This window comes from Limulus polyphemus, unplaced genomic scaffold (genome assembly GCF_000517525.1).
Source record: "Limulus polyphemus unplaced genomic scaffold, Limulus_polyphemus-2.1.2 Scaffold48, whole genome shotgun sequence".
Classification (NCBI taxonomy): domain Eukaryota; kingdom Metazoa; phylum Arthropoda; class Merostomata; order Xiphosura; family Limulidae; genus Limulus; species Limulus polyphemus.
Window position 1 is genome coordinate 116,172 of NW_013665658.1, and position 22,741 is coordinate 138,912.

The 22,741-nt window shown below is 32.3% G+C and overlaps 1 protein-coding gene across 1 annotated transcript in view; it reads left to right on the plus strand.

The window, feature by feature from the left end:
• LOC106462778 (piezo-type mechanosensitive ion channel component 2-like) overlaps positions 1–22,741 on the plus strand; it is a 166,367-nt gene that overhangs the window by 67,254 nt on the left and 76,372 nt on the right. Inside the window, exons 12-22 of the mRNA XM_022390367.1 lie at positions 1,636–1,784; positions 3,596–3,745; positions 8,704–8,930; positions 9,205–9,353; positions 11,959–12,132; positions 15,443–15,559; positions 16,472–16,682; positions 18,517–18,717; positions 19,454–19,552; positions 21,029–21,191; positions 22,206–22,392. Of these exons, the coding sequence (XP_022246075.1) occupies positions 1,636–1,784; positions 3,596–3,745; positions 8,704–8,930; positions 9,205–9,353; positions 11,959–12,132; positions 15,443–15,559; positions 16,472–16,682; positions 18,517–18,717; positions 19,454–19,552; positions 21,029–21,191; positions 22,206–22,392 (1,827 nt within the window). The remainder of the gene's footprint in view (positions 1–1,635; positions 1,785–3,595; positions 3,746–8,703; positions 8,931–9,204; positions 9,354–11,958; positions 12,133–15,442; positions 15,560–16,471; positions 16,683–18,516; positions 18,718–19,453; positions 19,553–21,028; positions 21,192–22,205; positions 22,393–22,741) is intronic.

The following is a 22,741-nucleotide window of genomic DNA, read 5'->3' on the forward strand; positions in this document are numbered from 1 at the left end:
TGGAGTAGATCAATCTTCGAAGTTGGTTTTTTTGGTTGTTTCTTGACATGCCGATCGAGTATGGCCCAGAGGTTTTCGATGGGGTTCATGTCAGGAGATTGGCTCTGCCAGGGCAACTTCTGGATACCATTTTCTTCCTGCCACTTTTGGGTGTTTTTAGCAGTGTGACACGGTGCTCCATCTTCCTGGAACAACATTGTGTTCTTGTCCTTGAAACCCGAGGAATAAAGTGGCAAGAGTCCTTCCTCCAATATTTCGACGTATTTTGCAAAATTTATGTTGCCAACACACTCCACTAAGCTCGATCTCCCACTAATCCAAACAGCTCCCCAAACCATCATGCTGAAACCACCATGCTTCACAGTTGGCTGCAATCTGTTGAGCCAAAACTCTTGGTGAGGCATTCTCCAGACCCACATCCTTCTACTGTCCGAAAATTGAGCGAATCTTGATTCGTCCTAGAAGGATACGGTCTTCCAAAAGTCCAGAGGCTTGGTCATCATATCACTTGCCCACTTCTTTCATCTGATAATGTTGGCAGGTCTTAATAAGGGCTTCCGTCTAGCTGCTCTGCAATGATAACCCAATCTGTGGAGAATCCGTTGAACAGATTTTGGACTCATCCCACCAATTTTGGCCACTTCTATAGTCCTTCTGCAGTTCTAGGCATGTTGTAGCACAAGATAATTACTGTGCGGACCATTTTCATTTATATAGTGCTCTGTGAACACAAATTAGTCAGCATAAATCAGTTAAATAACGAAAAATTAGGTGTCTGTTTACTTGTGACCACTCAGTGTATATGTAGATTTTAAAATGTTCAGTTTGTTTTTCTTTAGTCTAAAACTTAAAGAACTCATAAATGGTAAGACTCTTGTTAGAGGTAATTTATGTACCTCAAACACTAGTGCGTGAGTGTTGTTCATTTTTCATAAGCATTCCTTTGTAATCTTCCAAATAAAGTTTTCAGGAAACCAGTTCTTTAGATAATTTTTGATATATTACATCATATATATATATATATATATATATATATAAAGATGCGTGTGTGTATATCATATTAATACTCAGTTTTTGTGTCTTGATATCTATATGTGCACACTTCATTTCAATGGATGTAAACAAAAGGTGGATATGAATATACTTTAGTAGACATTTTTAAAAAGGTCTGACATTAGGTCATACAGTAACATTGTAAGTTTATTTATTTATAGTTTTAAGTACAGTAAAGTTTAGCTGTAACTAAACTAAAACAAAAAATGTACACAAGTTAGTGTTAATTTATCTCTTTATTGAATATAGGCTGTAGTTGGTAAAGGCTTACTAATGTTTGGCCTAAGGCAAGTGGATATGTAAATTCAGGTGTCTGCAGTTAGAATTATTTTGTATTATTCTAGAAATCTCGTATTTAAAGAAGTATTATTCCAATAAACATAATAATTTGACTGCAAATGTTTTGTGCATTTCTGCTAGTGTATGTATGTATATATATATATGTGTGTACATATATTTGTCGATAAAGAAAATTTCACTTTTGTGGGTCATAATGTAGATGTTTTATTGTATCATAAACATGTTTTTTGAGACTAGTTCTTCATTTCTTCTTGTTACACAAGTATTTATTTTTGTATACAGTTCTCATATAATCTGTGGAGGAAGATCATGTATGGTTTCTGGATAACAGTCATTGTCTACTCCATGTTAGTCCTGATCTCTATCTATACGTATCAGTTTGAAAACTTTGAGAACTACTGGATGAACTTCCTTGGAGTTCCTTTGCATTAGTAAGTGTTTAAAGGACTTTAACTGAGTTTTTACATCCTTAAAATTGTTTTTGGAAGTAAGAAATTAATCTTAGCAGACAATTTAGCTTCTCTCAATGTGATTAAATAATGAATTAATTGTGAAAACATTTTCCCTTAATAATATTGCTTGTGATTGTGTTGTAAATATATATATATATATATGAGATTTTGATATCAAATGTGTGACAGTGTGCTTTCTAAAGACTTAAAATACATAAGGGAAACTAGGGTGTATTGGGATACCCCCCAACTAGCAGCTGTTCTTGGCACAGGAAATTTCTTGTGACATAATCAGCAGTAAGTGAGGGTTTCCCTGAAACATTCAAGCTGAAAACATCACTGTTGTAGGAATGAAAGTAATATTGAAGTAATATTTCAAGGTTGAGGGTCAAATTTTATTTTGTACCTCATGTAGTATCATGTGACTGCCTTAGTAAGGCTTATTTGTACCCCATGTGATATGCAGGCATATCATGGGCTCCTATATTCTATAGTTACACAGAATTTTTTCCCAAATTATGATTATTTAGCTGGTGAGAAGTTTAACAGGCCTAGCTTTTACAGCACCTTTATCCACCAGAGGATGTGGAACCCCTACCCAAAAGCTGCAGTTAGGAAAATCCAACTGACAGTAAAAAAGAAATGAAATACTCAAACGTTGACTGATTATACTTTCAAGAAAACAAATTGAAAAAGCCATAAAGAATAGGAAAAATAATAAACAAAAATGAACAAATAAGAAACCATGGACTTCTGTAAATAAATCAGAGGTAGAGAAGTCCAAGAACATTGCAGATCCATCATATTGTAGAACAGGTGATGAGGAAGAATTTTTTACAAGTTCACTGCAGATGATTCATGTGACTGAATAAATATTTGGACTGAATTATTGAAAGAAGATTGGAGAAAAGGTGACCATGTTTTGGTGAAGTATGCTTCCAAAACAGCAGTTCTTACACAGTTGATTTGATCTTGCAAGAGCCAAATGAAGAAAATACTGTGAAAACATCATTTCTTCTTCTTCATCATCATCATCAACCATCCACAATGACAAATATTAAGTTCCCCATAAACAGAAGATATTAATGACATTAGCTTTGAGAACATTATTCTTAAACTTTCAAAGCCAACTTGTGCAGGGGGGCAGAAAACAGCAAACTAGTTTGATCTTAATATGGGCTTGAGCAAATACATCTTGTTTGTCTACATCAATATGCTAAGTTTTGACTAACATAGCCTTATCTTTCCCCAAAACACATTCCTGGTCATGCTTCAAAGATAATCTTGCATATTATTCAGTTAGCATTTTCTTGTTCACAAAGGTAAATATTTCTAGGATGTGTCCTATTGTACCCCAAAAGCTGTCCCAGTGGACCCTGTGCCTGGAGTGCAATGGGACAAATCTCTAACTTTAGAAATAATGATATACGTTTTGAATATGTATAATATACATGATAGTGTATGTTAAGGCAAGTGTTGTTCTTAGTATGTATCTTTCTTAGTAAAGTAGATCTTTAGAAATAGTGTTCTAATGGACTCCAGTTTCTGCTACTTGATTTTGCAACTATAAAGGAATACATACATACATATATGTATATAAATATAAATAAAACATAATTATTCTGTTATATAACATAATATAAGACACACTCAACACAGGAGTAAAAATACACATATAACATCATCTTCTAGTCATTTTAATAAGAAACAGAATATATAACTAACGGTAATAATGATACGATTTAATTTCATCTTTTAATATTTTGATTCTACTCCCACCCTGGTTACAGTCAAAAGGAGATTGGCCTTGTGAAGTATGTGGAAAATCCTGCCATTTTGTTCCTCACATTGCTGATTCCCACTTTGTTCTTGGTTGTTACCATCCTCCAGGTGCATTACTTTCACAAGGACTTTCTACACATTAGTGGCTTTAATTATAGGTAAGTTACATTGGTACGAAACATAAAGTGTATATTGCAGAAAGAAAAATTAGAAGTAGAGTAATAATTTCATTGTGGTAGCATTTTCTCTGCAGAACACTTTTTTGTGTTTGTTAATTTTGTTATGATGCTGCAGTTCTAGCAACATAATTTCAAGGCCACTAAAACAGACATTTTATAATTTAGTAGCAGAATCCTTTGTTTTGTGATGTCATATTCATTCATATTTTAATAGCATTAAAAAATTGATTGATCTACATTTTTAGGACTACTACTGTCTGTTACGCAATTTATTCATCATGATATATGTACATTCAAGACATAATTTACAGGCATCCAGTATTCAAAACTTATTTTGGATAGATTTTGGAATTTCTCCAACATTTACAGCTTTGATTTTTCTTGGATGTCAGGGAGGAAAACTTTTTGTTCATGTAAGTGAATAGATAGTTATTTCCTTTTTTATCATGGCTAAAGAGTGATATACAGCTCTAGGAGTAAAAAGTGAATGTCAGAGAAGCCCCAAGATTTATCTCAAAATGTCCGTGAAAGCAATTTATCCTGCCGATTACATGTGTTAGTCACGTGATTTTGTCGTGGTCTACATAACATAAATTTAACCACTAGAAATCGTGGATTCCCCTTGGATGCACTGTATACATAGCCAAGGCAAATACATCCGTGTGGGGATATTGGGAACGAACGTTAGTATATGTTGTAGATTCTATGGCATAATGCACACATACAATGTTGTAGATCCTACAGAACAATGCAGCAAACAGGATATCTTGAGACTCAGAATGGCTCCTATCTTCTGTAAATATAATTTGTTTTGGTAAATTGTAGTTGTATTTATTTCCAATACCATAGATAGAAATGACAAGGATGAATAATTGTAAAAAAATCAAGAAAAACAATAGAAAATATGAATACTGAAAATGGTTGCCATTCTTCTAAGTGTTCAGATGTTTTATCAGTTTGCAGTATATCATTTGTGTTCACGAATTGTATGGTTTTGTTATATCCTTCATAAATTGGACATACACAGTATGTTGTTGAAACAAATGGCTTATATAAGACATGACATATTCAGTATATCAATGTAGAAGTCAAAGGGATAAAGTGTAGAAACTGCAAAAGGTGAGAATCAGAAATGCTCTCATAAGTAGGTTAACTCTATGACGAAAATCTACTTAAATTGTAAGTAGGTTACATAATCCTCGTGACAGTTTTTTACAAGAATGAAACTAGTGGATTCAATTGACATGAATGTTCTTAAAAGTATGTAGTTTCAGAAAAATAAAATACCTTTCAGGTGAACTATTTAGAGTACAAGTACAAATAACTACATTAAATAATGAATGTTTTATTAGATATAGTACAAAAAATTAAAATTAAATGATTTTCATTTTGAGTATAAAAGTAATATTTATAACCTTACAGTTTCACATTTCATTTGCATAATATCTAGAACCTCCTAAATGAATATCCTAGATATCCTAAATATTATTTATACCGGTATGTTAACTGGTCTCCATGGGGATCTATTACTATAATAGGGTGACTCCCTTGCACAGACTCTTTCACTAAAGCTTGCACACGAGAATGGCACCATCTTGTTTAGACACTTTCACAATCCAAGCTACAACAAGTTAAACATATAAAAATAATTAAACCTTTCAAATATGCATTTTAAAACATAAATAATACTTAATTGATTAAGATATAAACGTAAAATCTATATACAATCTAACTGTCTAGCAAACGAATACATATAGGATGAGAAACACTTGCAAATTCTACATATCCCTTGAGAGAACAGACTAAGCTTCTTTTCTATCTCATAGTACCAATTCATACAGTGGTAGTGTTTTTTCAGCTATTAAGTAAGTATGGGAAAATCTGCTCTTTCTATTAGTTATAAGCATGCCATTCAACTTCAAACTGTCACTTAATAACACAACCTTGACTTTGCAAGTAGGCATGGCTGACCTCAAACTTAGAAAATATTTTGCAACATTTCATGTGGGGAAACATTCTTGGAAAGTTTCGAGACACTAATGAGATACATTTGTTTAGTGTACTTTGACTGAATTAACAGTCTACATTAGCTACTTTTTTCTTATATAAGAGCTCTTAAAAGTTGAGAATTGTAACTGCAAGCAGATCATGTGATAGCAAAAACTGTAATTTAAATTGCTTTTATAGATGTTTCTTTTTAAAATGAAGAAATAAACTTAGATAATATAAAACTTGAAATTATAACATACTCAATAATGATAATTTTATTAAAATACATTTATAATAAAGTGGTTTAATTACATTTTGAATATAACTCAGTAACATGTATAGAAGGTGTTAACTTAAGGTGTATATTACAGAAAGAACTGTTAAAAAGAAGCTTAAGGTGTGTATCAAAAAGAACCTCAGAATTATCTGAAGGTATATACTGTAGATGGAGTTATCAAAAGTAGCTTAAAGTAAATACTGCAGATAGAGGAATCGGGAGTAACTTAAGGTGTATGCTGCTCAACGATTTCTCAGCTTAACTCTCTCTCATTATGGGCATCCTTTTCTGTGCATGTCATGAGGTTTTACTGAGTTACATTTAAAATTTAATTAAAGTGCTTTATTATCATGGTATACAAATATACTGGCATCAATACATAGCTAATAATCCAAATTTTAAAATTATATAAGTTTTAAGTTTTTAATTTTATAAGGCCGTATAAAAGAAAAATCCACAATTTCCTTTAGTATGAGAATTGTTACACTTGCTTTCTAGGTATCTCCTGTTCTCTAATATACTTACCACCCCTCCAAGAAGTATAAATTTTAATGTAAATTCCTCATTATAATATTGTAATCACTCAGGCAAAGGGTGATTTTTATAGCTTTCAGTCTTATTTCGTTACAGAGTCATAAAAAAGAAAATAAGAGCCCTCTTACTATGCCCACCTGTAACATCCTCTCTTTCAGAAATTGACAATAGTTCTCTCTGATGTTTCAAACTATATTATTTATAGCCAATAGAAAGCCAAAGTTTCAGTCTATCAAATGACAAATTATAATATGTTGTTTTCTGTACATACAATTGCCTATTTTGTTTCCATTTCAAACTTTATTCCCACAAGAATTACATCAAGGAGCTTAGCTGAATTTTTAACAACTCTTGTCACATAGTTATAAAGCCAGAAAAACAATGAAAATTATAAAACATTTTCTATTTTTTGAGTGTTATTTTTCTGTGTTTTTTTTTTTTTGGTGCATTATTTAATGCAGTAGTACCATTAGTATAAAAAAATGTAGGGTTAAATTTCATCAACAGTCAATAACAAATAAAATACCAAGGTAACCACTATGGTTCTTGTTTTTCATGTGTACTCTTTATTTGTTATTATAAAAGTAACTAAAATGTAAAAATTAGGAACCTGTTAGGTTACATAAGGTCAGATTAGGTAAAATAAAGAATAATGATAAAAAAAATTTTCATGAAGTATGGTCTTGAGCAACTCGCACATAGCCTGTGCTTTACATAATTTGTGTGGCAGGAATATTAGTTAGATACAGTCCAAAGAACAATAAAACAATTAAATTTAAATATAAACAGATGTATACCTTTATGAGTTTAAAGCTATTTAGAATAAACAAATGTAGTTTCACGTTACAATTTGAAGTCATTCTAGAAAGAAAAAGGGGGTAATTTAGATTTATTTCATATTTTTATGGGGATGATCAATTTGACCAACCTTGTAGAGATTTAGGGTAGAGAAAATGATGGTGAGAATGGTAAGACTAGGAGACACAAATAAAACTTTTGGCAGGGTAGAAGCTATCTTCAGCCAAGATAGATTTACTTTTCTGACAGAGTGGCTGACCTTTGGAATGGGTTGCCTTCAGATGTGATAAATGAAATTAATTTAAGGGAGTTTAGGTGAAGGCTTGATAAATATTTGAAGGATAAGGCTGGCTTTTCCTTTTTACTTTTATTTTAGAGTTTGTTATAGTAGATGGGGGTGGACTAGATGGATCAACATGTTCCTTTTGTTGTTCTTAAATTATAATTATATGCAGTATATGTAAAACATTTCTGAGAATTAGCTTAAGGTGTATGTGTACCAGAAGTAGTTCTGAAAAGTAGCTTAATTTGTGTGTCTGAAATAGTTCGTAGTAGTAGCTTAAGGCATGTTCTGAAAGCTAATTTTTGCAGAACTATGTATCTTTGTTTGATTTTGTCTGTTTGGAATTTTGTACAAAGCTACATGAGGGCTACCTGTGCTAGCAGTCTCTAATTTACCAGTGATAGGCTAGAGGGAATGCAGCTAGTCAATACCACTGACCACCAACTGTTGGGCTATTCTTTTGCCAAGGAATAGTGGGTTTATTGAGTGTTACATTATAAAATCTTCACACCTGAAAGAGCGAGCATGTTTGGTGTGACATAGATTTGAACCTGTGACCCTCATGCCATGCCAGGTCCTACCATGTCAGTTATGGTTTAAATACCAAAAGCTACCAAAGAATTGGAAATCAATAGTTGTAAAACTTCTGATAAAAATAATTGTAATTTCAGATGTTTCTACTTACTTCTTAATTTCTCTGTTTGGTTTTCATATGACAGGTGGGAAAGAGTAACATTTCAGATCTCTTTTTTTTGTTTTCCTCCATCACTACCCAGGAGGCCCCTTATGCAATACCAGAACTTATGAGGTTTACTTTACTTGTTTTAATAGACCATCAGTTAATCTTGTGGTTAATTCTAGCTCTATACTTCAGTTTTTATGTATGATCAACTTAAATGAAACACACTGCACATGTATTAGTGGTTCTTAGGTTAAGCTTTAGGTTTTTCCATGCTTAATACTTTGGTTTTTTATATAATCAACTCAGATGAGACGTACTCTACTTGTTTTAGTAATTCTTGTGGTCCTTCCATACTGCATACTTTGGTTTTCCAGAGAAGAAAAGCATGGTCCTGCAGTAAGTCAGACAGAAACTATAGTTTTACCTGATGCTGATACTACCCAAGTAATAATTGATGAAGCAGAAACAGAAGAATATGCCACTGTGTCTGCTGGTTCATCTTCACCCGCGACCTCATTTGCTACAACTAAGAGAGACAATGACTGGAAGGGAGTTGATGAGGATAAGTCAGTAGAAGAACATGAGAAAAAACAATCACAGGGCAAATAGTCAATTTATTACTAGTAGCATTCATTGTTTTGTTTTTGTTTTATATGATTAAAAATATATTAGATAATTAAATTAGTAACTTTTTAAAACATGATGTTAATACCTTAACTCACTTTTAAAACACTGATTTCACTTATTTGAATTAAATTTTTTTATTGTAATATACCGTTTTTAACAGTACTTTAAAGCTTTCTCATTAGTAATTACAGAATGTGTACTGCTAGATTGTTTTTGATGTGCATAATACTTTTTTTTTGAAATTTCAGATGTGAAAACTCTTAAGAGGTGTCTTCATGTGACCTTGGTGAAAATGATGAATATATGGCAGGACATCAGTAATCTGACTTGGCAGTTCCTTGAGATTCATGTCATTAAAATTGTGTTATTTTCAGTTCTCTGTTTGGCAGTGTATGAAGTAAGTTGTCTTTTGTTTAAAAGAGTAGTTATCTACAACTACTGTAGTAGTTACCATGTGATCACTGTTTAAAAAGAGCAGGAATGAAAATATCGGACATTTCAAAACTGACTGATTATTGTTCTTGTCAGAACCATTAAACTAATATACATACATATTTTATGTAAGATACTACTTTATTACCCAATGCTATGAGAAAATGGAAAGTATACAAGCATTACTGTGTTGTCTCAATTTAACTGGTCAGTGTTCTTTTGGCCAATAGTTATAATACTAGTGATGGTTTTAACGTGTAACTTGGTAGTTAAATATCCACTCTCTCCATCAATACCTTGAGTAACAGGCAGTTCTCAACAAGAAAATGATTCATTAAAAACACTTGAACTCTTAATTATAACTGTTAAGGACAACAGGGGAACCTTGGTACTTTACCTAGTACTTAAAAAAACATTCAACTATCAATAGTATATCTAAATGCTGCCACCAGGTTCATGAGGTGGAAAACTTAGTCTGATGATGAACAACACAACAACAGAAGTGATGAATAACAACATATTTATTGGATGTTTTGGAATATATTCATTCCATCTTAAACACATTACTACAATAAACACAAAAACTATAATTACAATTAATCACTCAAATGTTAAACAGAAGCTTATACATACTATGGTAAATGGTTGTAAATAGAGGGGAGTATAAAAGCAAGTAAGTGAAACATGTAAATAGTATAGACCCACACTAAGTAAATTAGTAAAAGTATCTAACTAACTGTTGAGGAGAAATCAAATAGAATAGGCTTAACTCAACAAAAGTTGAATTATTCAATCTGAGTAGATTTTGTTTCATAAGTAAACTTTCTTTAATGAGCAGTTCCAAGTCAGTGTGCCCTGTAGCTAAAATTTTAAAGTCAGTTGAGGATATTTTGTGTCCAATTGTCTGGATCTGTGTGTAGAGAGGTTGTGCAGTGAGATGATAAAGGGCATTTGGTTCTTTAGGAGATCCTCATGTGTTCATGGATGCATAAAGTTAAATGGCTTTTGGCTTTGTCAGTGTAGTAGCATTGCAGCTATCATGTGAATATGAGTAAAAGATCCATAAAATAAGTGGGGTTGGAAGAAGGTCTTTCACAGGGAAAAAATGTTTTATCTGATTAGTTTGTTTAAATACAGTTCTCAATTGGATTTGCATGTAGTACTTATGTAGAAGTTTGGTGAGTTGATTTTTAAGAATTATGCTCTGTTTACCTAAGTAAGGAAAACATAAATATATAAGACATTTAGGTACAGTTATCCATTTGGTATTGCTGAGGGGATTGAGTTTGCCATTCAGAAAGTCATGGGTGACGGTTTAAAGAAAAGGCTTTAGATACCCATGTAAAAATTTAAATTTGTTGTGTAGAGTGAAATAAGAAAAACAAATGTTAAAAGTTTTAGTAAGTAAACAAATCATGAGATTACATTTGTACTTGGAGGAAGAAAAACTGTCTAAGTTGTTGTAGAGACCTGTGAAGGTGTTCTTGTGGTAAGTAGATGTAGAAAAACCATTAACTTCATTTATAAGGATGTCTAAGAAAGACGGATTAACCATTAGCTTCTCAGTTTATAAAGATATCTATGTGAGACAGTCTAAGCAATAGTGTCACTGTTTAAAAGGGTGTCTAAGAAAGGTGGACTATGTTTTTTCTCAATTTCACTTGTAAAACTTGTTTTAGAATGACAAGAATTTAAATATTTAAGAAATTTGAGTGCATGCTCTGTAGATCAAAAACAACAAAAGTATTGTCAAGATACCTTCTGTAGTGGAGAGGTTTAAATTTAAGCAGACAGTTTTCAATCTATGGTTGCTTGTAGTGACAGAAAAAGGCATTAGCCAAGGTTGGGCTGAGGGGTGTCACCTTAGCAATGCCATCTACCTGGTCAAAAACGCAATCATTGAATACATAGTGAGTATTAATAATAGAGAGTACTAGGAGTTGTTTAAACTGTTGTTAATTGAAACCAGTTACTAGCTGTAAGCTATTTTTGATAAGTTTAGAGAGAAAAATGTTGATAGTTTCATTAATGGAAATGTTGGTAAAAGTTAGGTCAAAACTGGCCATAAAGTAATCTACCTGCTGATGAAATGAGGTGATTTTATTAACAAAGGTGAATGAGTCATTGACAGTAAATTTGTTAATGGTAAGAAGTTGGAGTAAGGGTACTACAAATTCAGCCAAAAAAAAAGTCATTTGATATCAGAAGAAGCCATTGCAATGGATTTCTGAACAATTGGTGAACTTGCCTTTGTTAAATGAACTACTCAGCTAAAAATGTCCCAATGTAAATCTGTCCTGTGTTTTTAAGCATATTAATTATAATGTATTTATAGCTAAAGATTGAATGGCTTAGATTATTTTATTTTTCCATTTCACAAATTCTTAGAATAAGTATCATTGCACATATAAGTGTCAAATGTGTTATTACTTTACGAGCTGGAGTAGTTTACTAAAGTGATAGTCAATTGAATAACTTATAGTGAGGTTTTTAAAGAAAATCGAACATTGACTTTTATAAAAATGTTGAAGAGGCTATATCTTGATTGTTTTGTGTTTCTCTTATTTTAGGTTTCAGCTTTCCATTTCGTGTTTGTGATATTTGTGGTTGTGGCCCTCCCTTTCCAAGCTCTTCAGACATTCCTTTCTCACTGTTGTGCTGTCTGGGCCTCCATCTTGCTACTTACCAAGATGATCTATCAGCTGGAGTTTCTCAACCATTATGACTGGAAAGTGAACTGTTCTGTAAGTCATTAATGATGTTAGAAATAAGTATCTTATTCAGTAACTGAGAAAAATGTTTTCTTTCATAAGCTTTTTTTTAGAAAACTGTTTCAAGTTTTCATGCAGATAAGTATTGTAAAAATTTTCAGAATTATATCTGTATGTTATAGATGGTCCTCTTTAGTTTATGGAACTACATGTATAGTTAAAAATTGTGTCATGTTAAGTAGCAGTGGCATGTAAATAGCAAGAATTCCTTTTGGATGATTGTAGCTAACAATGTATGGAAAGGTCCAACAATAGCATACAAATAGCGAGAATTCTGTGATGGATGATTGTAGCTAACAATGTATGAAAAGGTCCAACAATAGCATACAAATAGCGAGAATTCTGTGATGGATGATTGTAGCTAACAATGTATGAAAAGGTCCAACAGTAGCATATAAATAGCAAGAATTCTGTGATGGATGATTGTAGCTAATAATGTATGAAAAGGTCCAACAATAGCATATAAATAGCGAGAATTCTGTGATGGATGATTGTGGCTAACATTGTAAAAAGCATAAGATCCTGCAAACTTTTATAACAGGCAGAAACTGCCCAAAGTAAAAGTGAACTATATGGTTTAAGTAAAATAAAAATTTGTGGTTTGCATTGAGTGACCGAAACAGCACTACCTCCCCTCACCCTCTAAGCATTGCTAAAAAATTTGTTGCTAATAGCGCATAAGTCTGTTATACCCATTTATTTTTGCACCATTTCAGAATGTGCATATCATGTGACTACTCTCCACCAATGATACTGCATCACCTATACTAGCGCAGGTAGCTCCCTGTACTATTCTAACACAATCCTATCTTTCTCTATTGGCAGTAAAGTGTATAGATGTGTGTTTACTTCTCTCCATGTGCTTGCTTTTTCATTGTATTTGCATTTCATTCCTTCACCAGTTTAAACTTAAAGTGTTTGCTTTCAAATTTTAGTTTTGTTTTTAGAATTCTTCCATCATTTGAATTTTAATTTGAAATATGAATTAAAATTTTATGGGGGCAGATGATGAAGTTCCCACCAATATTGAAAATAGTAATGTCACTAATTCCCAGCAAAGTAGGTTGACAATATCTACCAAGGAAGTTCAAGCCTTAATTTGCAGGAAGTTGGACACTTTTGCTCAGTAATCGTTTTGTTCTTCCTTTCCCCCAGAACAAGCTTCTGAGGAAGAATTTATTCAGGGCATAGATAATTTGGACTGTATTTTCTCAGCCTTTTTTTAGTCCGTCACATAATGCTGATAGTCAAGAGAGTTTGCTGACTTTGTCGTTCCTACATTTTATTGATCAGGTATGTCAAATTTTAAATGTTTCACTCTTAGTCCTTGATTCCATTCTTACATGTGGATCCTCTTCTCCCCCTGTGGGGCTCGAATCTGGGGGATTTGATCCACCTTAATCAACCTTAGTTTTCTGGGATTCGTCTTGCCCTGACCACCTATTTGCATATTATTTCCTCATTACAGTTGTTGTCTCAAGCCATTGAATAGTCACCTGATCACTTTTCTGATGAACTCAGGACTCTCCTGTGATCTACTTTGGTTATTATGTTGTTTGGATTTGCTTAGGAGAGACACATTACTTGAGGGTGTGCATCTCTCCCTGTCTTCATTGAGGCATCTTTGTCAGGCCCTCTTTCTGCATGAAACGGTTTTTGGGGGTCGTCCTGAGTATTTGGAGTTTATGGTTGATGTGGTGAAGCTTGTTCTCTGTGTTATGTTGTTTGTCTCGTTTGACTGTTCCTGCCCAAGCTTCACCTGTTCGAGTTCTCTGTGCCTTTTCTTCTTTCTCTCCTCTTCCCTTACCCTATTCCATGTGTTCCTGTCCTTACCCTCGTTTTTCCTGTTCCCATTCCTCCAGGGGTCAGCAGTATATGAGACAGGATGTATTTTCCAGAGTTAGTGGGGGCCAGGTTGCAGCATTTCTCAACTGTTTAGTATGGCTTCATGACAGATCCATGGGTTCTACAGGTTCTGTCAGAGGGTCTTTGTCTTCCCTCCTATCCTCTTCCCCAGTTTCCTTACTTACTTGCTTCTCAGGATCATGCCTCATACAGTCATATTTCCGAGTTGGTTGGGGACCTACTACACAAAAGGAGCTATCAAACAGGTCATCCCCACTTAGCCTGGATTTTACTCTCATCTATTTGTTGTCCCCAAAAAGATGGGAGATTGGAGACCCATTATAGATCTATTCCAGCTGAATAACTTTCTAGAAACACTACAGTTCACCACAAAGTCCTAGCTCTCCCTTCAGTGGATTTTTTTCCCTGGGACTCTGGATGACTATGTTCGATGTGACAGATGCCTATTTTCATATTCCCATAGCTCTAGGGTCACGTCATTTTCTTCGGTTCCTTCATGAGGGTTGTATCTTTCAGTTCTGTGAAACTGCCATTTGGTCTAGCTTTAGCTCTGTATGTGTTCTATCGAGTGGTTTTCTTATTTGCCCGTCATCTTCACTTGCTGGGTCACAGATTTATCATTACATAGACGATTGGCTTCTGCTTACATCTTCCCAGGCCTACTTAGTCTCTCACACCTGATTACTTCTTCGAGAAGCTGCTTGGGTGAGATTTCTTATCAAGTTGGAGAAGTTCCTTTTAGCTCCTACAGAATATATTATTAATTTAAGGGTTCTTTTCAATCTCAGTTGGGCCCAGCTTTCTTCACTCAGGGATATGGAGTGGGCAGTCATGAAGGCAGTACATTCACTTTCTCTCAGTATGCAAGAGATTCTATTTCTTTTGGGGACTGAGAGACTAGATGGGGCATTATGTTTGCTGATTATTTTGTTTAAGATATACTGTTAATGAAAGTTCTTACTGAATGTATCTTGCTAATTGTCTCAACAATGTTACAAGTGCTAATTTATTATGTACTTCAAATATCTTTTATGCATATTGTAAATATCCCAACTATCATCCCAATTCTGGAGTTGGTCAGCTTTTTTCTGTGTGTGTGGAACTAAGTTTTTTTAAATAAATGCCTGAGAAAAAAATTTTGCTAAGTCATTTACTGATTATATATGACTTTTCTAAATAACCTTACAATTAACCATATTTTTTTAACTGAAGCTTAAACGTTTGATAATTTTGTACAGTTTCCAAATTTTAATGAGTGTTAACACAAATACAGTGTGAGGACTTCTTTTTTAGGGACCTCCATTTGAAGTAAAAGTTTATGATTTAATTTCCATGATGTATCATTCATTATTTATGTATATGCTGAAATGGTCAATATCAAAGTGATGTAAGCTATCTAAATAATTAATGATTTCAGGTTGTGGATGATTATGGTCAAAATTCTAGTGAATTTCCTTCTCCATTCAGTGAAACTATTGACAACAGAGTGTGGATTGGTCTCAGGAAAACAAGTAATTTACTTTTTTATTGCAAGGTAAGTATTATTTCATTTCTAACTGTAACTTAGTTATTCATGCTTCACATTATCTCATTGGTATTACTATTGGAAAAACTGAGTTTACAGCAGACTAATTCTGTATTTTACATATGCCAATCCATTCTTTGTTTTTTTATAAGGGACGATTTCTATTGATTTACTTTATTAAAAGAAACAATTTAATAACATGTGATTTTTTTTTTTTCGCAGAAAGGATAGTTTTGGAAGAGTTAGGCAATCAATAGTATTTACTAATCAATTAATTTATGGCCTCCAGTTACTACCAGCCAGTTACCTTCCCTCTAGTCAGCAGTTTAAAAAAAAACAATATCTTATAAGGCTACAACTTGGCAGAGCACAGATAGCTTATTATGTAGTTTTGTGCTAACATCAAATAAACATAATAGCAATATTTCCATTACTTGGATAGTGAGAAAAATGAAACAATAATAATTGGAAACACTAATTTTGATGAAGTGATTATTATTCAATTTGCACATCTTCACTACTGGCTTCCTTAAAAGTACATTGTATTTCTAGCCTTGAAGTAAATACTCAGTACCAGTATCATCAACTATAAGAAAATGGTGAAGTTTCAAAATCGTTTTATTATAATGTACTCAATCCCCTGTGTACATTACAATAAAATTCTCAATCTGAACGTTTCAGTTTTAGCCATTTTTGTAAATGCTTTGAACGGGTAGATTATGCAGATTTTTTAAAATTTAATAACTTAACAAAAAGCAAGTTTCACATCACATGAAAGTCATGGCTTAGTGACTAGAACCTTCTTGAAAGTGTAGAAACCGATAAATCTAAAACTGCTATACTTATGCATGTAAAGAATAGAGTACTGTCCAATAAAAACATCGTGTAACAGTGTTTATAATTGTTTTTTTTTTCTTATAGGGTTACATAGGAGTGATTTTCATTTTGAGCCTCCAAGCTGTGGTAAAGATTCGACAGAAATTACATCGCTACCACAGAAATGAAGATGAACCACAAGAAAAAGTGATGTTTCCAGGAGTTACACGTGCTAAAGCAGATGAAGGCTTATTGGAATGCTTAAAGTTTCTTTTCAACTATGGTTTCTATAAGTTTGGAATTGAGGTAATATCTGGTTTTTACAGTGTAGTGTTAAATACATTTGTTGTTCATTATAATTTCTGTAGTTGAATCTTATGATGATTGTTAATCTAGGTAGCAACCTTTCAAGAACTGGCTGAGTCCAACAAAGTTTATAAACTATGGTATTGTAATTATTGCACTACTGTTTGTACCGTATGAAATTTATTAACCAAGCAAATGTAACCTTTCTATCATTACTTAAGTCACATAAAGCTCATTAACACGGTAGTTGTAATCTCTCTATCATTAGTTAAGTCACATAAAGTTCATTAACACAGTTGTTGTAATCCTTCTACTGTTAGTTATGTCTCATAAAGTTCATTAACACAGTAGATCTAATCCTTCTATCATTAGTTAAGTCTTGTAACGTTCAATAACACAGTAGTTGTAATCCTTCTTTCATTAGTTAAGTCTAATAAAGCTCATTAACACAGTGATTGTAATCTTTCTACAGTTAGGTAAGTTTCATAAAGTTGTTGTAATCCCTCTATCAATAGTTAAGTTTCATAAAATTAATTCACACAGTTGTTGTAATTCTTCTATTATTAGTTAAGTCTCATAAAGTTCATTAACACAGTATTTGTAATGCTTCTATCCCTAGTTAAGGCTCATAAAGTTCATTAACATAGTAATTGTACTCCTTCTATCGTTAGTTAAGTCTCATAAAGTTCATTAACACAGTAGTTGTAATCCTTCTATCGTTAGTTAAGTCTCATAAAGTTCATTAACACAGTAGTTGTAATCCTTCTATCGTTAGTTAAGTCTCATAAAGTTCATTAACACAGTAATTGTAATCCTTCTTTCATTAGTTAAGTCTAATAAAGCTCATTAACACAGTAATTCTAATCTTTCTACAATTAGGTAAGTTTCATAAAGTTGTTATAATCCCACTATCATTAGTTAAGTTTCATAAAATTAATTCACACAGTTGTTGTAATTCTTCTATCATTAGTTAAGTCTCATAAGGTTCATTAACACAGTACTTGTAACCTTTCTATCATTAGTTAAGTCTCATAAAGTTCATTAACACAGTATTTGTAATGCTTCTATTGCTAGTTAAGGCTCATAAAGTTCGTTAACAGAGTAATTGTAATCCCTCTATCATTAGTTAAGTCTTATAAAGTTTATTAACACAGTAATTGTAATCTTTCTACAATTAGTTAAGTCACATAAAGTTCATTGACACAGTAGTTGTAATCCTTCTACCATTAGTTCAGTCTCATAAAGTTAATTCACACAGTAATTGTAATCCTACACTGCAGAGTCATGAAAAATGATGCAAAGAACAACTGTGTGACTGTATGACGATTGTAACAGAAGCATTTACTGATATGAACAAAACTCACCAAAACAGCGCACCACCTAAGTCACTGATGCTTGGGAATGTGTGCTCTGCATTTCTAAAAAAAATAAGATTTTTGGCCAAATTGTTTTTTTTTTTTTCCATTTTGTGTTTAAAAATATTTTATATTCACCCCAAAATTCCATAAGGGCGAATTTACAGTCCGTACCTCAAATTTATTGGTCATGCTTTATAATTTCTGTATAGGTGAAATTCCATAACCTGAATGCCCATTATACAAGGGCAGACTATATATACAGCAAGTGTTTAAAAGGCATTGAAATACTAAAACCTAAAAAAAAAGTAATGTTATTTCAGCATTTGTAAAATTCAGTTAGAAAAATTCCATCAGTATGTTTCTTGTGAATTTTCTTTATAGCTACCAAAATGAATTTTGCACAAAAACAGTTTTTGTGTTAAATTTCAGCTGTAATTTTTTTGCAGAATTTTTTATCACTAAAACATGCCTTCTTTTTGTTTTCAGTTTTGTTTAGTGGTACCGTTGCTTGTATTGCTGTACGGCTTGATGTGTATGCTGTGGTATCAGCAGTGTGGCTCTGTGGCCTTTTTTTGCTGAGGAGAAGAATAATGAGCCGAGTCTGGCCCTTTTATGTATCATACCAATGTATTATTTTGCCAATACAGTACATTAAATGTGTGGGAATACCCCCAGGATTATGCACTGGTAAGTAGTAAGCTTAAGAATCTTCAAAACTATTTTACGCAAAAAGTTACATAAAAGTAATAACAGTCCAAAGATTTAAATTTAGAAAATATTTTTTTCCCTCTCTATCTGTAGACATATCCAACATTATAGTTTAATAAGATTTATATTAAATTTTCCCTAAAAATACAAGTTTTTGATTTTGAATCCTTTCCCAAATTATACATATTCCAGCTGAATCACTATCGACAAAGTTAAATTTTTGTTTTCTGTAATATATAATGTTATTCCTTGTGTTTATGTTTTGCACCTTAGAATTCATGCATCATGCAACACTCTTAGTGTAAAGTAGTTAAACAGTTTAAAATGCATCAATACACTTTTGGTTTTAACTTTACTTGTACTAAACTTGTTAGATGCAACTTACAGCTTATAATAAGATGTTAGGAAGAAATGTATTTTATCATGATTCTGTAAGACCTTCATCTCTCAATACAGTAATCCTTTAAAAGATTAACTATACAGGGTAGGCTACTTACAAGTTCTTCATTTCTTAATATGGTAATCTCTTCAAAGATTAATTATACCAGTTAGAAGACTTGAAGACCTACAAAGAAACTATAAAAGCTAGATTACTTGCAAGGCTATTGTCTCCTAATACTGTGAGCCTATCAAAGGTTAACAATGCAAGCTGTGTTTCTGCTACAAGTTTTTATTTCCTGTTTAGTCTTAGGATTTATAATACTTCTTTGAACAGAATATCCTTGGAGTACCAGTTTTGGCTTCAATCAAGAACTGCGAGAATGGCTATATCTCCCTGATTTTATAGCACCACCTGATCCGTATAAGATTCTTGGTTAGTGCTTTATATTATTAAAAAAATTTCAAGTAGTAAAACCTTAATTTCATTCTGAAAAGGAAAAGTCAAAATCAAAAATATTACCAATTAATGAAAGTTGATAAAATATCCCTTCATAAAAAATATTTAAAATCAAATTTTCTCAAAACTAAGAGTCGGAACCAATGGTATAATATTAACCCACCAATTTGTCACAGAGTAAAAATTACCACATATGAGAACAAACTAAGAGTCGAAACCAATGGTATAATATTAACCCACCAATTTGTCACAGAGTTAAAATTACCACACATGAGAACAAACTAAGAGTCGAAACCAATGGTATAATATTAACCCACCAATTTGTCACAGAGTAAAAATTACCACACATGAGAACAAACTAAGAGTCAGTACCAATGGTATAATATTAACCCACCAATTTGTCACAAAGTAAAAATTACCAAATATAAGAACAAACTAAGAGTCGGAACCAATGGTATAATATTAACCCACCAATTTGTCACAGAGTAAAAATTACCACACATGAGAACAAACTAAGAGTCAGAACCAATGGTATAATATTAACCCACCAATTTGTCACAGAGTAAACATTACCAAATATAAGAACAAACTAAGAGTCAGAACCAATGGTATAATATTAACCCACCAATTTGTCACAGAGTAAACATTACCACATATGAGAACAAACTAAGAGTCAGAACCAATGGTATAATATTAACCCACCAATTTGTCACAGAGTAATCATTACCACATATGAGAACAAACTAAGAGTCAGAACCAATGGTATAATATTAACCCACCAATTTGTCACAAAGTAAAAATTATGATAAAGGGGAACAAACTAAGAGTCAGAGCCAATGGTATAATTTCAACCCACTGATTTGTCACTCACTAAAATCATCACATATAGCATCAGGCTAAGAGTTGAAGCCAGTGGTATGATAACAACCATAGATGAGAAATTGTACTAAGACTTGTTGATTCAATAAAGTCTTTATCATTGAAAATTTCTTACTTAGTTTGTTAATTAGATATTCACTATGTATGCAGTGGTTGAGATTTAGTAATATGTATTTGTTGTAGTTTTTATTGTTTATATAATTTATTTAACTAGTGATCTTTTATTGAAACCATTTTTGTAAGACACACCTAAAGTTAAAATATTCTTTAAAAAACATGAGCAATTACCTCTGGTAGGACCATTGTGTTACAAAATAAAATATATTCAAACATGTTATTTTTGAATTATTATAATGTTTTATCATTATATCATTTAACTTGTTTTAAAGAGTTTTTCTATGTAATCTTTCTTTGAATTTAAACATTACTCTTGTCTGTTAATTCATATATTAACTTTTTTCAATGTTTAGTCTAAATTACATTATATTTCTCATGTTTTTTGAAATTCTTATTCTTTGTAAAAGAATTGTTCCAGTAAAAATGAAATTGTGTTATTTTATATTTATTTTGTAGTGGACTTTTTTCAATTTCTGTTTGCTTGCTGTCAGTTACGTGTGTTTACTGTTGAAATGAGTTTACATGCTGAGGAAACTGGAGGGAGCAATTCTGAAATTTGGTTTCTAAAGGATCTCAAAACCCTCATCAACCCCGTACCAGACTTTGTCACATATACAAAGTTAGTATGCTAAGTGTTCACAGAAATTTGTTTTGGGATTATTAGTGTTCATTATTTGTTTTTATATCTTAAAAAAGGTTTTATATCTTAAATTATCAGGATTTTGTTCATTCACACACATGTAGCACACATAGAAATAGCACAGAGAAGTCCACACTCAGACAAGCTGAAGGTTGCATTTTTGAAGTGTTTTCAATGTTATTACTTAAATAATCAAATTGCAGTAAGTTTTTTTTAAATTATTTCTTGAGTTTTATGCATAAAAAATGTAAGCTATGAAAAACATTAAACTATTTTGGCCTCTTTTGTCTGACAAAACCATATACTCTTTTAAATACCATATATTTCTTTTAACATTTGCAATCGAAAGTGATACTTCATGCATTACTTAGCTGGAGTGGGTATAATCTAGCAGTCACAACTGTCACAATTGCTGAACACACTTCATACTTTCAGCTGTGAGTGTGATATAAGACAGGTGGTCAACCCCATAATTTAGTTCAAAGACCTTGTGATGATGGGTGTTAATGACTTGCTGCCTTCCCTCTGGGCAATAGTATCTAACCCCCTAGCATCTGAGACTTGCATGTTTAGCCTATGTGCTGCATAAAGTGCTGTTCAGGTTGAAAATACAGACAAAATTAGCTATTTGTTTTTTTTTTATATCTTAACACATGATCATTATTTCTATTTTAGGTCCTGTCAAGTTCTCCTTTAGAGTAAAAGATATCATGTGATCAATAAAAATTTACCTGAAATGCCTACTTGTCCTTAGCTTAATTCAGAGAAACATAATAAAATATTTTCTGTTACATTTTTCTTCACTTGATATATAATTCTGAACCTTTTTTATTACACTAGGTAATGACCTGTTAGTTTAAAGATATCTGAAGAAACTTTACTTGTAAAGCTATTGGTGTATAACACAAATTTGTATGTTATAAGTTTAGTTATTTGAAAAATTTAATAATTATCTTGGGAAGATGTAGATTCAGTAGTATGTTAATTTTGCAGATCTTATTTGGACATGGTCAAGGTATGGGTTTTCTTTTCCTTTTACTGGATAACGCTTGCAGTGCTGTTTCTAGCAGGAACCAGCAGGGTCAGTCTATTTGCCATGGGCTATGTAATTGGCTGTTTCTTATTTTTATGGAGTGGAAATGAATTTTACTTGAAGCCTATCAAAACCCTTCTTAGAATGTGAGTTTTCTAGTTTGAAGATTCTAAAATTGAAAAGTCTGTTTAAAGAAGAAAAAAATTTATCATTACTTCTTTTTTATCGTTTTATTATATAGTTTTCATGCATTAAAAAATATTACATGTGATGAAACTATGATAAAAAAAGTATACCAAATTCAAATATATATGTTCAAAACCTATTTTTACTTATACATATGATTTATATCAAAGGCCTGCAAATTTAAACTTCATAAAAGTTAATAATGCTTGGAGATGGCTTGAACTGGTAATGAAGAAAAACTTTAATATAAGTTTAACATAATAGCATCTGATGATGACAAAACCTTGCTGAAACGTTGTAAATTTGCTGT